Raw genomic sequence first — 19,030 nt, 5'->3', positions numbered from 1 at the left:
CCACCAGCCCTAGGGCTTGGTGCCAGACCGACCTGGCTCAGGGCCCACATTCCTGGCTGTGGAGACCAGGAGCTCATTAGAGCCTCAGGCTGATCACGGGGAAGGGCTGAGGGTCAGGGACCATTGTGGCCCTGGGAAGGAAAGGGGCCTGGAGGACTCAGCCGGGCACAGCACCTCTGTTTCTCTCCATATTACCCCCTGGAGCTCCAGCTCCCACCAGGTCATCCCCCACTCACTGCTCCCCAGTCAGGCTCAAGACCCTTCCTGGTCTGGCTTCACAGACTGACCAACTTCCTATTCCCTGTCCCCAAAGGCTTTCCCACATTTGGGCCTTTGCACATGCCTGGGAACTCGGAGATGTACGTAAATAAGTAATCTCTATCCAGTAGGGTGAGTGTAGTGAGAAAGGGAAGCCCCAGCAGACACATCAGAGGGAGCAGTTCTAGACTGGGCCTGCGAGAGTCAGGGAGTTTCACAGCTGGGTTTTGAAGCATAGATAGGAGGTTTCTAAGAGAAAGTATTGGGGAGGGTGCCCTACCATTAACCATATGGATGGGAGAATATGGGATGGGGGAGGATGAGTCACCCAACAGCGTTCTTCCTGGCGTAGAAAGATGAAGGTCAATGGGGGTGCCGGGAACACTCACCTGCTGAAGAATCACCATGTCCTTTGTCAGATGCTCTTGCTTCCTGCCTGGCCAGATACAGTACTGCAGAGGGAGAGACCATGTGAAGTGTCTGAGAAAGCCAGCCCTGGCAGCCTTGAGCCTGGCTGGGGTCACCTGGGCTCTTCCCAAAGCCTCAGCTACTCCTCCCCCTGGGGAACACTCCCTCCCTGGCTTCTCTCCCTCTGGCCACAGCCCAGCCTGCGTGACCTGAGCCTCAGCCACCGTCACCAGCTCCACTGCCCAGAGCAGCTGAGCTCTTCTCTTGGTTACAGTCATTCAGAGATTTCTAAAGGGCTCCTAGGAGCCCCCTCCCCTGGACATATGGGCAAAGGGACTCAGAGAGGGACCAACACTTGCCAAAGTCACACAGCAGGGCAGGGGAAGTTCAGGAATAGGACTTGATTTCCAGCCTCCCAGCTGAGGGCTGCCCGAGCAGTTTGGGTGATGGGAGCAGTCTGGCCCGAGGGGAGGGTCACCGGCTAAGTGTTACGTGCTCATGCATGCCCTGCTTTTAGGATGGGGGCTCTAAGCCCCCCAGGCTGGCTTTTAAGACCCAGCACCATGTGGCTCCTGATGTTTTAGTCTTGCCTCTCACTGCTTTCTTCCTTCCCTGTCCCTGCACCTAGGCCATCCTCAGCACCCACAACTCCTGAAATACACCAACCCTTTTCATACCTCCTGGCCTTTGCATACACTGACCCCTCTGCCTGGAATTCCGACTAGTAAATTCCCACCTACACTTCATGGCTCAGTTCAGACAGTACCTCCTCCAGGAAGCCTTCGCTGACCACCCCCAGGCTGCCAAGAGCCCTGATGTTCCTGTCTATCCAGCCCTGACTATATGCATTATGTTATCAGGTCTGGGTCTGTCCCCACCTCTCTCCCTGCAAAGTTGGGGATTGATCCAGGGCTGGGGGTGGGCTCAGCCACTGCCTCACACAGCACAAGGCCAGGGCCATGCCCAGGAAGGAACTGTGGGACCAAGCGTGGTGATCCGCGGCAGCCCCAGCCACAGGCCCCGTGTGAGGCCACTCTGGCCCCCAACCTGCCCCCCAGGGCGAGCATCAATTTTTCACAAGGCCCATTCAGAGGCGCTGGGGCATTTGATCCTCTGCCCAGGACACTGCCTGACACCTGAGCCCTGACCCCTGCCCCAGAGCTCTGGAACACAGCAGGCGCATGGTCCTTCTGGAGCCCTGCACCCAGCCCGGCTGGCAGGGAAGGCGATTCAACAAGGGCCGGCAGGCAGCTGCCATGGGGAGCCACATCTGTAGAGGCTGCCTAGCCTCGCCCTGGCCTCCTGCACCAGTGTGAGCCTCGGGAGCTGGGGAGGGTCAAGGCCTTCAGGGCTCTGGAAGGTGGACGGGTGGCAAGAACATGGAATTTAATGGCCACACCTAAGAAAAAAAAGCTACAGGATCAACTTTTCCTAAAAACTAATCCATGTTTAAGTTGACTGCTTTTTGACTTGACAAGAGGGAAAACAAAACTGTAGTTATAGTTTATGCCCGTGCCCAACTTTACCTTGTTCCCACAACAACCCTGGGTGGTAGGGCTTCCTATTCCCCTTTCACAGATGGGAAGCTTGAGGCACAGAGGAAGGAAGTCACTTACTCAAAGAGAGAAAAAGAGGGGCACCTGAGTAGCTCAGTTGGTTAAGGGTCTGACTCGTGATTTTGGCTCAGGTCCTGATCTCACGGTTGTGAGATTGAACCCGGCGTTGGGCTCACAATGAGCACGGAACCTGCTTGAGATTCTCTCTCTCCCTCTCTCTGCCCTTCCCCTGCTTGCACACTTGCTCTCACTCCCTCAAATTAAAAAACAAACAAAAAAAAAGTGAAAGAAAGAAACAAAGAAAGAAAGAGATAAAGGAAGTATTAGAGGCCAAAAGAGACTCTCTCTCTCTTTGCCACTCCGGTAGTTTGCCCTGGTGCCCCGGCCCTGGTCACAGACAATTCACTGGATGCCATGCCCCTTGATTCTTCCTTTCTCCAGGCTACGAGCCTCCATCTGTCCAGGCTCAGGACAGTTTCATTCAGTGGCTACTGTGGCTGGAATCCCAAAGGTGGCAGAGGGCCAGACCAGGAGTGAATGGCTATGGGGGCAGGTGTTCCAGGCTGGCCCAAGCCTGGGATCCCCCTTCTCCCAGTGCCCAGGACAGTGGGTATAGCCCATGCTTACCGGGGTCCCAGCTCCCCACTCTCAGCTGCTCACCGGACCGCACACAGCTGCCACCTGCACGAAGAGCTCAAGAGCTGGGGTCACGAGTCTGGGACAATATGCAGACACACGTCCCCTCTTCCTCTGTCTTGCTCCAAGGCCAGTCACTCCGTGGGTGGGGGGGCGGGGGGGTGTCTCTCTGGATGTGTCAGGTTTTCACCGTGTGACTGTCTTGTCTGCCTCTCAGCCTCTCCCTTCCTTTCCCGGCCAGGACGGCTGTCCAGTGGCACTGCTGCCCTCCCCACGCCCTGCTCCGGAACCTTCCCTCAGGAGGCGGAGTCGGAGAGGCCTCCGAGACCTGGGTGCCGTGACATCAGCGTAGGAGGCAGGCTGTACTGCCCAGTGGGGAGCCGGGGGCCCTGGACTCCCTCCACTGTGCTGCTGAGCCGTGCGAGACTCAGGCGAAAGCAACCCAGCCCAGCTTCAGCTGCCTGCTCTTATATGCGGTAACACCACCTGCTCCCAGCACGTGGGCAGAAAACCTCTTAATCCTGACCTGGTCACTGATTTGCTGAGTCTTGGCACCTGCCTGCCCTCCACCAAGCTGTTTTCTTCTCTGTAAATGGCTGTTTGACAGTCTTGAGAGGAAGGGACCTGGCAGGGCAGGGCAGGGCCCCGGCAGGAGGTCGCAAGCCCCATGTTCTGGCCCTTTCTCCCCAGTCCCCATACACACACAACCACAGATCCACTTCCCAAGGGCTCCCCTCAGATGCAACCCCTCAAGCTCTTCACTTCAACACTGTCCTCACAGCCTGTTCTGGGGGTGGGCAGGTCTTGTCCATAATCACCCAGGAAACTTTCTTTCAAATCAACTGACTTGGAGAAGCCCTGTCTATTCCAGGGACGCATTGAAGTAAAATAATGTGACTTACAAGTGTGGGCTGGACATGAACAGGAGGAGCACACAAAATGTTACGAGCACTGGCAAAGGGTAACATCGACGACTCCTTGCTGAGACCTGGCAGGTGCTTGTCACCATCCTTTGCCTCCTGCCACGTGGCAGCTGCCCCATCAGTGCACGCCTCTCTAGGGGGAACTTCAGCTTCGGCAGAGGGAGGCACTCCTTGAGATCCCCATCCTCTAACTGAGGTGTGTCGGAGGTGTGTCCGCAACTGGGGCGGGAGGCCCGAGTGCGCCACCTGCTGGGCACGGGCACCACTGCCCTCCAGAGCGCCCCCGTCTGGAGCAGTGAAGGAAGGCAGCACCAGGATTCTGACTCCGTCTTCCTGACCCTTACAAGGTAGCCGGCTGCTAGAGGCTTGGCCAGGGGGCCCCAGCATGAGCTGCTGCAGGTCGCCACCCCCACTTCTGGGGGAGCACCTGCCATTGACACTTGCTACCCACCACTCCCCCAGTCAGCTCTCTTGCGGAGCCTCCCAGGCTGTCAGCCTGCAGATGGGAAAACTGAGCCCCCCCCCCCCCCCCCCGAGGAACACTGAGGCAGAATGCAGGCCTGATCTGCGAGGACGGGCCCAGCGTGGTATGGAGTGGAGAGGTCCGCAGTGATCTCCAGTTGACGTAACAGCAACAGTGTATTCAGCACCCACTATCATCCAGTCTGCTAAGCGGGGCTCAGAATTCACAATGTCCTTTGCTCGCAGTCCTGTCGAGAAGCCTACAAATTGGCCTTAATTCATCTCTCCTCACTCCCCACTCCACCCCAGTCATCACTGAGCTCTGTCCACTATTTCTCCCCAGCCCCTAACCCCGACTGGAGCTGCCATCATCTTCCTCTCAACAGCCTCCCACATCCGCCTGTGCCCCACAAACCCAGGTCCTCTTCCTGTGGCTATCTCCCTCCCTCCATTTCCCACTTGCATCGGGGCCTCGACCTGCCCTCCCAGGTAGGCTCGAAGCTCCCAGAACTCCCACTGCCTTACCAGTCACTCGCTGGGTGGCATTTGTTAGGACTGGAGTGTTCCCATTGGCCTTCCCCACTAGTTTGTAGACTGCCCAATGGATGGGATTGTGGCTGCTTCCCTGCATCCCCAGTGCCCGGGACAGGGCTTGGGATGAGGCCAGCTGAAGCAATGATGGAATGATCCCAATGACCTCTGCCCACAGATGCACCGGGCAGGCAGTGGGGCCCAGCCTCAGCTGTTAACTCTCAAGTCCTCCCTCACGAGCCTCTTGACCAGAGGGCAGTCACCTACCTAAGCCTGGGAATATTCCCTCCATTGTCCCTCACCCCCAGAGGGACAGACAGATACAAGAAAGTTTTCTGGGACTGTAGTAATGTTTATTCTGAGAACAGAACAGGTATCCACTCCTGACCCCACGGTAGGCCCTGAGGGGAGTAAAGCCCACATCCGGGTGGTATGGACCAGAGGCCCTGCCCAGATGCAAATGGGGACTCCGTGGGCCCCACAGGCTGAAGGGTGCATCAGGTGAGCAGAGCAATTGCTCTCCCCACCCACCCTCCAGTCCCAGCCCGGAAGAAATCTATCCTCACTCACCCAGGGATCAGGGAGGGACATTCGCACAGCCAGGAGCCAGCCTGGCCCACTCAGAGGGGCAGGAAGCAAGGAGAGGGCTGCCAAACCCATTTTGGGGGGGAAGAGGCAGTGCCCAATCCTCAGACTGAAGCCCACATAGGCCTGCCAATTGATCCTGGTTTGCCCCCTAGCCCAAGGGGGCATGGCTGAGCAAAGACCCATGTTTCCGCCCCAGAAGCCCCAGGCTGGCCCTCACGTCTCCACCCCAACTTGGGAGCCTTCACTTGAAAAAGACACTGGGAAGTGATTACATGAGTGGATATAGTGTGCACGCATACAGAGATACATAAAGGGTACGGTTTTGCCCTTATTCAGCACTTGTTAGCGAGAGTGCTGACGAACAAGAACCATTAGCCCCACTTTGCAGAAGGGAAATCGAGGCACAGGAGGTTTCAGTGACTTGCTCCTGGTCATGTGGTCATGTCCCAGCCCCAGGTTCTCGAGGGCAAGTCCCAGCTTTTCGAGAAGGAATCCTCTTGTCCTCCTTGTTCAGTTCCTGGCCCCTCGTGCGGCCCGGGGACCAGGGCACAGGAATAGAGCTGGCCACAGAGTGAGGAGGCAAAGTCAAGAAGCCAGCACCTCCAGCCAGGACACTGCAGCAAACAGCCAGATCTGGAGCCAAACATTCGGGTGCCCAAAAGGAATTCCCAGCAAGGCCACAGGAATTCTTGTTCTTGAACCACCTGGGCTTTTTCATTTACGGTGCCCAGTCTGGAGCCAGGGAAGGGCACAGAAGGGACCCGAAACAGGTCATGGCGCCAACGCTCACCAAGAACACGGGTGGTGCCGGCTTGTGATACGTCCAAGTAAAAAAAAATACCCTCTTATTCACCCACCTGCAGGCCTCCTCTGAGAAGATGTGATTTCTCACCCCCTCCCCCAGCAGAATGAAAATAAAATCAGGGGAACCACAGGAATTGGAGTTTAAGATGAAAAAAGGGGTTCAGGCTTTCAGTTTTCCTTTAAAAACCCCTGGTTAAGATTGATTAACACTAAAGAATATAAAACATTGAGGACTAAAGGAACGTTTTGGTCCAGGCAGCAAGAGGAGGGCTGCATTTTGCAGGGAATGTTGGAAGAGGGGCCTCTGGTCAGGTGACGGATTTACCGGTCTCCTGCCAAGCCCAAGAAGTGATCTGAGCCCAGTGGGCCTGAGACTGCCACCCCAGGCCTCCTCCCAGGAAAAGCCCAAGTCTTGCAGCAGAGGGGGGCCTGAAAGCATGTGCCTCCCCTCAGGTCCCCATGCCCGCCACACCCTCCTGGCCGACCAAAGGGGGGTGTCCTCCTGACATGAAGGCAGTGGAGGCAGGAAGATGCCACCATCCCACTAGGGGCCTTCACCCAGAGGCTAGGCGTGAAATCAGAACCTGGGGTGAGGCCGCAGCCATGTCTGGGCGTCGACCTCTGAGAGGACCCAGGCAGGGGTGAGGCCCCGGGTGGATGCCAGGTCTCCCAGAGCTGCAGGGAGGGCCCCAGCTCCAGCGGGCGACTCATGGGCATCATTTATTCATTTGGCAAATCTCTGTTGAGTAAATAAATGAATGGGCAAGTGGGCAGGAGTAGAGAATGAATGACTGTCACTTGCACATTTTCCTAATTCCAGCCTAAGCAGAAACCCGGCAACAGCCAAGAGTCCTTTCAAGGTGGCTAGAAAACCATGTGTAGGTGACAGAGAAAGCAAAGTCTGGGACATGGGGGCGGGTCTGGGACACAAGGGGCAAGAGTGGGGCCTGGGGACGTGAAAGGTCGTGTGTAAACAAGTGACAGGTTGGCACTCCGTCGGCAGACAGCAGGGCCTTGAGAAAACGTTTTCAACGGATAGAGTCCCTTAGCAGTGGTGACAGCTGGGGTCGGAAGAGCTACTGTAAATCTCAGGCAGGAAGACTCCTCTGTGAGAAGGGAATGCTTCGGGGTCCTTGGGACACTGAGGCCCCGAGAGGGGCAGAGGCCTCCCAAGGTCACACAGCAAGTCAGCGGAAAAGCTGGGGAAAGGCCCCCAGTGTCCTGGCTCCCAGGCTAGTCCCTGGCCTGGCTGGGGACATGCAGATGGCGGTAAAACTGTGGAGGCCAGGCAGAGGGACAGGGGTCAGATGGCCGTGAGGGACGTGCTACTGAAGACACATACAGCAACCGTGCCTGGCAGGTCGCTGGGCTGCCGGCTGCTGCGGTCCTGGAGGTGGAGGGTGTGCAGGGCCTGGAGGTCATCCGGGTCGGCCTTCAGGTGCACCTGGCCCAGGAATTCGTCCTTCAGGACTCGGTGGTTCCAGATCTGGGAGGAGACAAGGTTTGGGCGGGGGGGGTGGGCATCTTTAAGAGCAGGAGTATAGGTCTGTGGGGGTGCTGGTGGCAGGGCCCTGAACCCCTTTCTTGCAGTGCAAGCCTTGGCTAAGAGGAGCCCTGCATTGCCTCTGCCTCACCGTGAACCCTGGGCAAGGCCGTCCCCTTCCGGAGCCTCAGGCTTCCTCCCATCTGTCAAACTCCTTTCCATATACAGTCTAGTCTGTTACTATTAGTTCTGCCACTGACCTTAGGTGACCTTGGACAAGTGATTTCCCCACCTTTAATACGAGGGTTGGATCAACGGCCCCTAAGAGTCCTTTCAGCCCCAACAGCTATGGGTCTGTGATTTGATCCAGTGGGGCCCAGTGTTAGGAAAACTTGGAAATCCTACAGTGGCTTCCCCAGGGTACCTGGGCATTTGTTTACTGATGGTTTCCACCCCCCGGGGAGGCCCCGGCCTGTGCCGGGAGGACAGAGGACTTCCCACTAATGAGCCCAAAATCAACATCCACGGGCCACCTTGGCCTGAGAAGGGAAGAAAGCCCAAGTCCAGGACCGTGGCTTCCTGGCTCCTTGCTCTGGGGAAACTGCCACACCCACTATATGCCACCTTGGTGCAACCTCTCCAGGTGGACCCACTTCCAGTGGGATTTAAGGAACAACTCCCAAGCCATGGGGGCAAAGCCGGCAGAGATGACCACTGTCCCCAGCCAGGAGACTAACCCTACTGTGTCTCAAAATCACACCATCTAATACAACTCACCCCACAGGGGGCACTCTGGGGCACGAGGAAGGGCCGGCAAGAGAATTCCCAAGGCCATGCATACCATGTCAGGGACAGAGTGGGAACCAGAATTTAGTGTTCCTGGGTCCCCAACAAAAGCTCTGCCACCCTGGGCCCAGCCCCCATGAGTGGGAAAACATCAGGCAGGGGGTCCAGGGGAGACCCTCAGGATGGTGGGGCTCACCTGGACTGTGATGGGCTGGCCTGGCTTCTTGCGGTAGAAGATGCCTTTCACGTTGTACTCGGGTGTGGAGGTACCTTTCTGCACCGCCGAGCGGACTTTGTCCCCTTCACACTTAATGATCACATAAGAGTTGGCCCCTACAGAAATTGAGTGGGCCACGGGGTGATGATGGGGCCTGGGGCAGGACCCAGTGGGACAGAAGTCTGGGAGGTGATTCCCTCTTCCCAAAGCAGAGGACGGAGTTCATATATTCAGAAGGGACAGCACAGCCTGACTCCCTTCCTAACTTCCAGAGACAGGAGGGGGCAGACTGGTCATCTCTGGCCTCCATGCTGTTCCCCCTGCCCAGAGCACTTTTCTTGCCTATCCCGCCTTATTGGGCTTCATATCTTAATGCCGCCTCAGCCTGGAGAAAGGCCACCTCCTCCAGGGAGCCTTCTGTAAGCCCTGCCTCCCAGCTGTCTGTCCCTGTGTCGGACTGCCCCACCCCACGGGAAGCTGCCCCAAAGCAGGCAGCAGAGCCCAGTCCTCTCTACACACCCAGTTTCATTCCAAGGCTGGGTCCTGAGTGGATGTTAGGAAAGGTCTGCTCATTCAGTGAGAGCAAGAGAGCTTGGGAGGCTGGTGTCTGTTGCTGAGCAGTGGGGAGGGGGCATGGGCCATCTCCTTGGGGAGGTGGGTCCCAGAGCTTTCCCCAGGCGAGCTCACCCGTCGAGGAGTCCTTGAGACCGGTAGCCCCTAGGATGTGCACCTGGGTCACCTGCTGTGGGTAGCCGCACAAGGAGCTCCAGCAGGAGTGGGGAGGCTCATCTAGGCGCAGCTCCCTGGTACAGGGCAGAGGAGGAGAGGGGTGAGGTGGTGGAGGGGGCCAGGGAGATGGAAGGTGAGGGGGTTCGAGAAGAGGGCAGGGGAGGGGAGCAGTATGTAGTCCAGACGTTGCTCATCCTGGGCAAACCACCACGGGCTTCCTGCTGCTCTCTCTCTACTGCAGGGAGCCCCGTCCTCCCGGAGAGAAAAAGCAACTTACTAAGCACTCACTGTGTGCCAAGCCCCCTGCTGGGATGTTACAGGTATTATTTGTGATCTTCCCAAAGCCCTGGGTGATCATGCCCATTTTACAGATTACGAAGCGTTGAGCTGGGCTCAACGGGAGAAGGGATTTGCCCCACAGCTGGACAGAGGTGGAGCCTGGGCCAGCAGGACCCAGGTCCCCAGAGCCCACCACACGTGCTGCCTCCCAGGTCTGCACTGTGTGCAAGGAGCACTGAATCGGGCCTGACTACCAGGGTAGGAGGACAGTGTGGGGGCTCACGGGGCCTGCACCCCAGCAGGGAGGGGATGGCTCTAGCAGTCCGCCTAGGCCAACTCGACCACTGGGGTCGTGACCTTGGAAACTTCCCCCACCCCAAACCTCGATCCCCAATTCTGATCTGTAAAATGGAAAGGTCAGACCCCCGCTTGGGGTCCAGGAAAAGCAAATGAAGAGAGCGAAAGCTTTGTAAACTGTGAAGTGCTATGCACATATGAAATACTGCCCCTTTATATAGCCGAGAGAGGCTGGGACAGAGGAGCAGGGGAAGGAGGGGAAGGACGTGGGTGCTCACGTCAGCCCAGGGAGGCTGGAGGTCTGGGCTCCACGCCTCGGGCAGACCCTCAACGTCTCCGCAGATTCCGGGTCAGCCTGCTATGGAATCCGGCCCTTCCAGCCCCGGCCCTGAGCCAGCCCCCCACGCACCGGCAGTTGGAGGGCACATCAGTGAAGACCCGGAGGAGGAACTCGCCAGTGTGGCCTGGCTCGAAGGTGGTGGGGATGATGACATAGCGGCCCTCGGGCTGGTCCGTCCGCAGGAAGACGCTGCGTGAGTTGATGTAGATGGAGCTGGCGGCCCTGTGCTGCAGACCGTGCATGCGGTACTCACGGTTCTCCTCCACCTGCGGGGAGCGGGGAGGCTGGTGCGCACGGAGCCCCCGGTCCCCCCACCTACCTCGCACATCGCGCCCTCGCTGCCGTGAGAAGAGCGACCTGATCCATTTACACGAAATGCCCAGAAAAGGCAAGTTTACAGAGACAGCAGTAGACGAGTGCTTGCCTAAGGCTCGGGGGTGGACGGTGGCGGGGAGCCAGACGGCACTGAGCGGTGCCGGCTAAAGGGTGCAAGCTTCCCTTCTGGGGTGATGAAAACGTTCTAGAATCGACTGGTGTGACAGCCGCACAACCCTACAAACGTGCTAAAGGTCACTGTACACTTTAAATGAGTGAACTGCATAGTATGTGAGTTATATCTCAGTAAAGCCATTAGGAGGAGGGGGGCAACGGGCAGCCCCCTGGTAACAGCGTCCGTGTCACTATCTGCCCACAACATAGCACGTGGCCAGGAGATGACATCACCAGCTGCCAGGACATGCCAGACAACTCCTGGAACGAGTGGCATGGTAAGCTACAGCCATGTCACTTTAGGTCACGACATGTCAAAGTCACAACACCTCAGCACGCAATGGATGTACCAACCCAAGGACACGAACAAAGTGTCATGATGGGACTGAGCGCCTCAAATGCAGGGGCTCAACTCCGACCACGTGCCCAGCACGTCCACGTGATTTCCCGAGGTTCTCGGTGTCTGGCAGGCCCGTGGCATCCCGCTATGCCAAGTGCCATCACATACCAGGTGTCGCAACCCGAGGAGGGCCTCGGGTCCCAGGCCAGGGGGAGCGGCCAGCGGCAAGCCCACCTGGCTCTGCCCAAGATCCTTCCTCCCAGGGCGCAGCAAGGCCTCCACCTCAGGGGGACCCAGAGGCCTGAGGGAGGGGCCTCCCAGGGCCTGGCCCTGACCACCTTCCCATCCACCAAATAGCCAGTGGGTCTGTGGCAGGAGGAAATCAGGCTGAGGGCTTCCATGGCCACTGACCCCAGGCAGGCTGGGCCTCTGTGGGTGTTCCAAATAGGGCTCACGCCACAGCATGCCCATGGCATCGGCCATTGTGGCCAGAATGACAGGGATGATGTCAGTGGCCAGAGTATTCTAGAGTGTTCTCCCCCACGCCAAGGTGGCCTAAAATCCAGCTCCCTTGCTCTCCTCACCCAGAGCAGGGGTCCCAGCTGGCCTCACCTTGTAGATGTCAAAGCCAATGGCCAGATTTTCACCCTTGCCATCCCGGCGGGTAGACTGTTTGGGCCGCTGCTGGATGCAGATCAGCACTTCATCTTCTGGCTTCTTGACATCAAAGATGTACTGCAGAGAAGGTCAGGGAAGAGAGACACAGCAGTGAGACCGGGCCGGAGACAGGCTTGCTGGCTCCTGGAAGCTGGGCCAGAGCCGGGCCTCAGTTCCACATCTGAGTCCAGGTGAGTCACAGCACCTCTCTGGGCCTCAGTCCCTCATCTGTGAGATGGGCCTACGCTCCCTACGCTGCCTGAGGGGCGGGGGGACTCTGTGAGATCGCGGATGCTCAGCTCAGAGTCCACACGCAGTCGGTGCCAAACGAAAGGTAAACATTTGCCAGGGTCCTAACAAACGAGGTGCAGGGGAGAGGTCCTCCCTGAGGAAGAGCCAATCTGGCCAAGTTCCCCTGGAAGGAGAGCCCGTGTGTGTGGAAACAAGGGGTTCGAGCCTTTAGCTCAGCCTCCCTCTATATGTCCTTGTAATTCTGGACGAGCTTCCTCATCTTTACCATCTGCAGGTTGCCCAGGAGCACCCAAACACACCCACCCAACCCCCACTATGCAGACAGGCGCACAAAGGCCCACGGGGGAACAGGGATATACCCAAGGTCATGCAGGAGCCCATGCAGGGCAGTGGCGAGGGCCCCCGTGGCTGCCCAAGGGGCGGAGTAGGGGCCCCGAAAACACTCACTTGCGGGTTCTGAAAGAAGGTGTCCTTGTGATTGATGCAGCCCCCGCTGCGGTTCTTCCGGGGGTCCTCATGCCGCGTCCAGGCGCCACGCAGCCGGGCCTCCTCCCACGTCTTGTGGATGCTCAGGTAAGACGTATTGATCACACGGCACTTGATAATGTCGGTGAAGTATCGGCACACGTCCTCGAAGGTCATCCTGGGTGTGGCAGGGGGCGAGGCTGGGCAGGTCCCCCTGGCTGGCCACCCGCCTACTCACCCTGTGTGCTCTGAAGCACGACCCACAGGGGAGTAAGTGTGGAGGTGGCGTCACTTGGCCCCTTCACATCTCTTCTGGCCTCAGTTTCCTGATTTGTAAAATGGGAAGGAACCTAACAACAGCTGCCCACCTCACAGAGGTAGCGTGGGAATTAAGTAATGCAGTAAAAGCACGCAGTACAACTCCCGGCAGACGGGAGCCGGCAAAGACTAGCTGTGACAATCAGCAACAGTATTAAGCAAGGCTGCTGCCATCTTCCGAGCCCAACCCCAACCCACGTGCCCCCTTAGCTCCCCTCGCCTCCCTGGCCTCCCTGAACTCCCTCTTCTCAAACCTAAGCGTACTCTCTTGACTGGGCTGGGTCTCTCTCCTTGCCCACCAAGGGCTCCCCTGACCCTGGGGCCCAGCTTAGGAGGCAGCCACTCCAAGGGGCCTCTCTTCCCCAGCTGCTCTCGGCAGCTCTCGGCAATCAGGCTGCCAGCGTTACCCCTGCTTCGCGTATCCCCATCTGCCGGCATCCTGGCCTACTTGCTGAGGGCCCAACCTGCGTGCTGGAGCGGCTCAGGGTCCCCAGAGGTTGGTACTGGGGACTATGGGGATGAACGGGCCCATTACTGCCCAACTCATTTCACAGAGAAGCAAATAGGCATGATTTGTCCTAGGCCACAGAGCAAGTTGGTGGTGAGGCATCTGCCTCCCTCCATCTGGTGCTCCCTGCTACAGGAGGCCCCCGCCCAGCCCTGGACGCCCGCGTGGGGCACGGACACACTCACCAGAACTCCCCGTCATCCTGCACGGTCACCCCCATCTTTTCCCGCTCACTCTTGCTCACTTTCTGCCACTCCTCTGAGCTGGGAGGGAAGAGGGAGGAGTGTAAGAGGAGGGACCCCACCAGGGCCACCCTGGCAAGGGAGAGGAGGCCCGAGGGACAGCCCAGAACCAGGCCTCCATCAGTGTGGGTATAGTTGGCGGCACCCAAGGCCAGGCCCAGCCCGTCTCCAAAAAGCCTGTCTGGTAAGCGTGGGTTGCCACCATGCCAGGGGCTGGAAGTCTGAGAACAAGGCTGCAGGCTGGCGGGGGAAGGGCGGGATGACCTTCAAGGAAGGGGGCTCCTTCACCAGGGGCCTGGCTCTGGTCCTCACCTCACCAGGGCCATGAGCCAAACACAGAGCAGTCACCCCCATTCTCACCCCTGGTGGCCTCCCTCCCTGCTTTCTTTCCCACTCATCGCCAGACTGGGTTCTCTGTCCTCTATAGGAATCAGCTTATCCCTACTTCCAGGTCTCTTCCCTGCAGAATCCACCCCCCACCCACCCCCACACACGTGCCCACTGCAAAGTAAGTCTCCCAATGTCATCCTCCTCCCATATCCTTCAAGGCCCAGCCTGGGTGTCACCTCCTCTAGGAAACCCACCTTTGTCCTTGCCCAAGCTCTCATACTGGGGCCCACCCACCTGGGGTCTGCCCTGTGCCCGCACCCCCATCCCCGGGCCTCACGTGTCACTCCAGGGCCCGTTCCATTCCCGCTCGCCCCAAGGATTACGCAGGCGGATCATGTCCAGCTTCTCTGACTTGAAGAAGGCCAGCAGGCCGTGGCCCAGGCGCACCTTGCGCACATCAGTGATGGCATATGCATGTCCCTTCACCAGGCCACATGCCAGGCGGGCCTCCATGTCTGCTGCTGTCACTGCCTGCAGGAGGACACAGTTGCCCAGAGAGGCAGGGTCTGGTCAGGCTCTAGCTGGAGGGGCAGGGATGGTGTGTGCCTACACCACTCTCTATAGGACAGGGAAGGAATGGCAGCCCCACACAAAGGGGGGCTCTGTGTGCACAAAGCCCCCATGGGGCAGCTAAAGTGGGGTGGCCCAGGAGTGCATTGGCGTTAACTGGCACAGGCTCAGTTGTACAACTGTTAAAACATTAGCTTGAAATCAACATGGTGGGAGCATTTACGCCAAAGAAATCAGCAAACGCTACAAAGCAGGGCTTTTTCTTTTTCCAGAGAGCCAGACTACGGACCCACCACTGGTGCCTGCAGTGGTGCCCCAGCTCCCCCACCTGAAATAAAAGCAGTTGATGAAATAAGTCAATTCTCCTGAGGCACCCGGGCCTGTGCCAGGAGCAGAGTCTCCCTCCCCTCTTCCAGTTGCCTTGTAGCGACCCTGACTAAGGGACCCTCAGATGCACAGACACCTACTGCCCCAATACAAGATGCCCGTAAAAGGGGGATGCTGGTCAAACAGCAAGGTATTTCATAGTGTAGGGGGTCAGGGCAAGGGACCTACAGCTCGTGCTGCCCAGCACCGGGGAGGGGGCTGCACGCTCCAGCTGCTCCCCTCCCCCCATGAGGCTGAACGTCCAGATTATGAGCTAGTCTGAGCAGGGGCTCTGCCTGGGATACCCCAGTAAGGGCTGATGATGGGGAGGGCTGCCTCTGTGTTCTCACCTTGATGGAGGCACTGATGAGGCCTCCTCGGCTGTGCACCTTCAACACACGCTCAAAGAGCTGGTTCCTCTTGGCCTCATCGTTGGCAAAGCCACCCTCAGTCAGGTCGATGGGCTCGGAAACGCCACCTGTGAAGTCCACCAGCGCATCCGCCGTGTTGCCTCCATCCAGGGCCTGGTAACAGCCCGCCAGCCTGGGGAGCAATGTGGAAAGAATTCCCCGCTCATGCTCCCCAACCTGTCTAAAACCCTCGCCTTACAGGGGAGATCTGGGGGACTCAGAGAGGTCAAGCAAACTAAGGTCACACAGCAGGTCACGGCAGAGCCGACACTGAAATCCCTGTCTCTGGCTCCCAGGCCAGTGTTTGTCTCCCTGAACCACCCCGTTTTATATCACGCAAATTCTCCTTAGCCCTAGCAGTCTGTCTCCAACACTTAACTGTCCAGAAACCGAGCAAAGTATTAAAAACTCATGTATCTTTTGAAACATCAATTATAAATAATTAACGTTATTTATAACAACGTAAAACTAGAAATCACCTAAATGTCTAACAACAGGGAATTGACTTTAAAAACTAATGCTGCTGTTAGGGACACCTGAGTGGCTCAGGTCATTGGGTGTCCAAAGTCAGCTCGGGTCATGATCTTACGATTCATGAGTTCAAGCCCTCTCGTGAAGCTCTGTGCTGACAGCTCAGAGCCTGGAGCCTGCTTCGGATTCTGTGTCTCCCTCTCTCTCTGCTCCCCCGCTGCTCGCTCTCTCTCTCTCTCTCAAAAATAAATAAACATTGAAAAAAAAACAAAAAAACTAATGCTGCTGTGGGTGCCTGGGTGGCTCAGTCAGTTAAGCACCCGACTTCAGCTCAGGTCATGATCTCATGAGTTCGAGCCCAGCATCAGGCTCTCTGCTGTCAGTGCAGAGCCAGTTTCTGTCCCCCCTTTCTCTATGCCTCTCCCCCACTTGTGCAAGCTCTCTCTCTCAAAAATAAATAAAATATTAAAAAAAATAAAAACTAATGTTGCCTCTGTGCTCTGGGATATGAGGTAGCCATTGAATGAAGCCTTGTAAAGGAATTCCTACAGCAGGCAAAATACTATTACTAGCTTGTTACTTTTGAAAAAACAATACAGCTGGATTTCAATGATGTTTAAAATGTATGCAATAATTTATTTAAAAAACATTAAGCATCGGGGTGTGCCTGGCTGGCTCAGGTGGAAGAGCATGTAACTCTTGATCTCGGGGTTGTGAGTTCAAGCCCCGTGTTGGGTGTAGAGATTACTAAAAAAAAAAAAAAAAAAAAAAAAAAAAAAAAAATCACAAATAAAAATAAAAAATAAAAAACATTAAGCATCTACTATGTGCAACATCTCAGGTGCTAAGGGCCACAACTGTGGCTTCTTCTTTAAATGTTAGGGAAAGGGTTGGGGTCTTAAAGGCAGTGCTGAATGTGGATGTGAACAGCTGAATGGGACATATAACAAAACAGATTACATAAATTGAAAATCCAGGCCCACAAAACAGCAACACAAGCTTTGGACGGTAACCTATAAACAAAAAGAGGCATCAAAGATATTAAAAGTTGCTGGTGGGGGCACCTGCATGGCTCAGTCGATTGAGCATCCAACTCTTGATTTCAGCTCAGGTCATGATCCCAGAGTCGTGGGATTGAGCCCTGTGTCGGGCTCCACACTGAGCATGGATCCTGCTTAAGATTCTCTCTTTCCCTCTCCCTCTACCCACCTCCCACTGGTTCTCGTTCTCTCTGTCTCATTCATAGATAGATAGATAGATAGATAGATAGATAGATAGATAAGAGTTGCTATTGGGAGGGAGCAGGGAGGTGTGGAGAGGATGCAGGGAGCGCAGGGAGGGAAACAGGAGTGGGGGCAGGGCCTTGAGGGGAGGGCAGCAAAGTTTCCTGAAGGGGGAGGAGGCCTGGTTAACTCAGGTGGCCTCAAACAGGGAAAGGGAGCAGAGGGGCCCAAAAGAATATGCAGGAGTATACAGGTGACTTTTATTACCTTCTGCCTGGATTTCCATACCTTCTATATTTTACCACAATAAAAAAAAAATTAATAAAACTGCTACCTAAATACGAGCAAGCCTACTAAGTGGCTCTCACGGATTGGGAGAGGGGTCTGCACCTAGGACCATGGAGACTCAGTGACCACCAGGGGGCGGGTTTTTCTTTCTTAGGACTGAAAATGGAATGTGTCAATGTGTTTCCTTGAGGTTTTTTGGTTTTTTTTTAACTTTATTTATTTTGAGAGAGAGAAAGAGACAGAGAAAGTGCATGAGTGGGGAGGAGCAGAGAGAGAGAAGGAGACAGAGAACCCCAAGCAGGCTCCACTCGGTCAGTGCAGAGCCCAACATGGGACTCAATCTCACGAACTGTGAGATCAAGACCTGAGCCGAGATCAAGAATCAACACTCAACTGACTGAGCCACCCAGGCACCCCTTAAGTTTGTTTTTGATGTTGGGAGCTGTTGTTTTCCTTTTTCCTTTACACACACACACACACACACACACACACACACACACACGCATGCACAGTCCAAGGAGACCAACCAATGGGCCTGGGAGGAGGAACCAGGGAAGGATTCTCAACAGGGCTGGTGGGCTGGTCTCTGACCCCATTGGCCCTCCTGCTCCAGGCCTGCAGGGGCCTGAGCAGGTCTCTCTGCCCCAAAGCCCTCCAAAGCTCAGCAAACCTCTGCTTGTGCCCTTGCTGGGGACCCAGGGCCTGGCACAGAACAGGAGGAGGGGTCAGTGGAGACAGAATGGATGGACAATCAGTCAGGAAGACGGATGAGTGGACGAAGGGGAGCCCAGCCGGCGGGGAGGGCCCACCCACCACGACCAGCCCTGGCTCTGAGATATCACATCCTCGGCAAGGCTGCCAGGGAGGGCTGGGTGGCTTGCATCTTTGGGGAAAAACCACCGACCCGAATGTGAGCCCTGGCTCTGCCCTCTCAGCTAGAACAAGGAGGAACCATTCCTCCCTTTGTGGGTTGGTTTTTGGGGACTGGACACCAGGTCCCAGACCTTCATCTGCCACAGAGTAGGCTCTGCTGGCCGTGCCCTGGGCTCCCTGGCTAGAGCAGCACCCAGGTGGAGCCCACAAGGTGAGCCGCCCCAGCCTGGCCACCTGCCCACCGACCCTACCAGCACCTACTTGGCATAGGCCTTCTCCACCAGGGCGCACCAGAACTCGCTGCGGGAGTTGGAGTGGCAGTAGATGAGCTGGTTGTTGACCGTGGGCAGTCGATCATCAATGACCACGTCCACCCACTCCCCAAAGCGCCAGAAGTGAAAGTGGAAGATGCCCGCGTAGGCACTGGGTTTCTCAGGGTCCCACTCCTGCTCCTTCCAGTCTGGGATGACCTGGATGGGGAGGAGGACAGGACAGGAAAGCAGTGACGGTCATATCTGGCTTCCTGAGGAAATGGGGGTCCATGCCTCGAGGGAGTCAAAATAGAAAGGAATACTGGGTTCAGGTCTCATCTCTGCCATGAACCAGTGTGGGACTTGGGTGAACCCTTCTCCTCTCTGGGCCTCAGCTTCCCTTTTCTACAGTGGTTGGAGGCTGTCACTCTGGGCTTCCCCTTCCCTTCCTCGGGGCTCCCTGTGCACCCTCCAGCACTCAGAAATCTATTACACCAATTCCGGTTCCTATCTGGTGAAGGGTGCCGCCACCGCCCCGTCCAGCACCGGCCAGAAGCAGGCGGCCACATCAGCCTCCTCCCGTTCCCTCTTTCCAGCCAGTGAGGCCACTCGGAGCTCCTACATTCCGCTAAACTCCTTCTCCTCTCTGTCCCCAGCACCATGCTGGCCCAGACCCCATC

The 19,030-nt window shown here is 56.7% G+C and overlaps 2 protein-coding genes across 7 annotated transcripts in view; both read right to left on the bottom strand.

Annotated features, from left to right (window-relative positions):
* Positions 1 to 3,352, bottom strand: part of MYO7A (myosin VIIA) — an 83,618-nt gene extending 80,266 nt beyond the window's left edge. Inside the window, exons 1-2 of the mRNA XM_027039594.2 lie at positions 2,850 to 3,352; positions 648 to 710 (exon numbers count right to left, since the gene is read on the bottom strand). Of these exons, the coding sequence (XP_026895395.1) occupies positions 648 to 665 (18 nt within the window). The 5' untranslated portion in view covers positions 666 to 710; positions 2,850 to 3,352. The remainder of the gene's footprint in view (positions 1 to 647; positions 711 to 2,849) is intronic.
* A 1,753-nt stretch (positions 3,353 to 5,105) lies between these two features.
* CAPN5 (calpain 5) overlaps positions 5,106 to 19,030 on the bottom strand; it is a 51,830-nt gene continuing 37,905 nt past the window's right edge. For all 6 annotated transcript variants that reach the window (XM_027039614.2, XM_053203730.1, XM_027039615.2 and 3 more), the window contains 10 exons: positions 18,361 to 18,569; positions 15,185 to 15,377; positions 14,236 to 14,429; positions 13,512 to 13,589; positions 12,483 to 12,678; positions 11,739 to 11,861; positions 10,367 to 10,563; positions 9,340 to 9,455; positions 8,632 to 8,768; positions 5,106 to 7,652 (listed from right to left, as the gene is read on the bottom strand). In XM_027039614.2, coding sequence (XP_026895415.1) covers positions 7,470 to 7,652; positions 8,632 to 8,768; positions 9,340 to 9,455; positions 10,367 to 10,563; positions 11,739 to 11,861; positions 12,483 to 12,678; positions 13,512 to 13,589; positions 14,236 to 14,429; positions 15,185 to 15,377; positions 18,361 to 18,569 — 1,626 coding nt within the window. In that variant the 3' untranslated portion in view covers positions 5,106 to 7,469. The remainder of the gene's footprint in view (positions 7,653 to 8,631; positions 8,769 to 9,339; positions 9,456 to 10,366; positions 10,564 to 11,738; positions 11,862 to 12,482; positions 12,679 to 13,511; positions 13,590 to 14,235; positions 14,430 to 15,184; positions 15,378 to 18,360; positions 18,570 to 19,030) is intronic.

This window comes from Acinonyx jubatus, chromosome D1, assembly GCF_027475565.1.
Source record: "Acinonyx jubatus isolate Ajub_Pintada_27869175 chromosome D1, VMU_Ajub_asm_v1.0, whole genome shotgun sequence".
NCBI classification, from domain to species: domain Eukaryota; kingdom Metazoa; phylum Chordata; class Mammalia; order Carnivora; family Felidae; genus Acinonyx; species Acinonyx jubatus.
The sequence above is the reverse complement of the archived record's forward strand: the minus strand, read 5'-3'. Positions and strand labels throughout refer to the sequence as shown.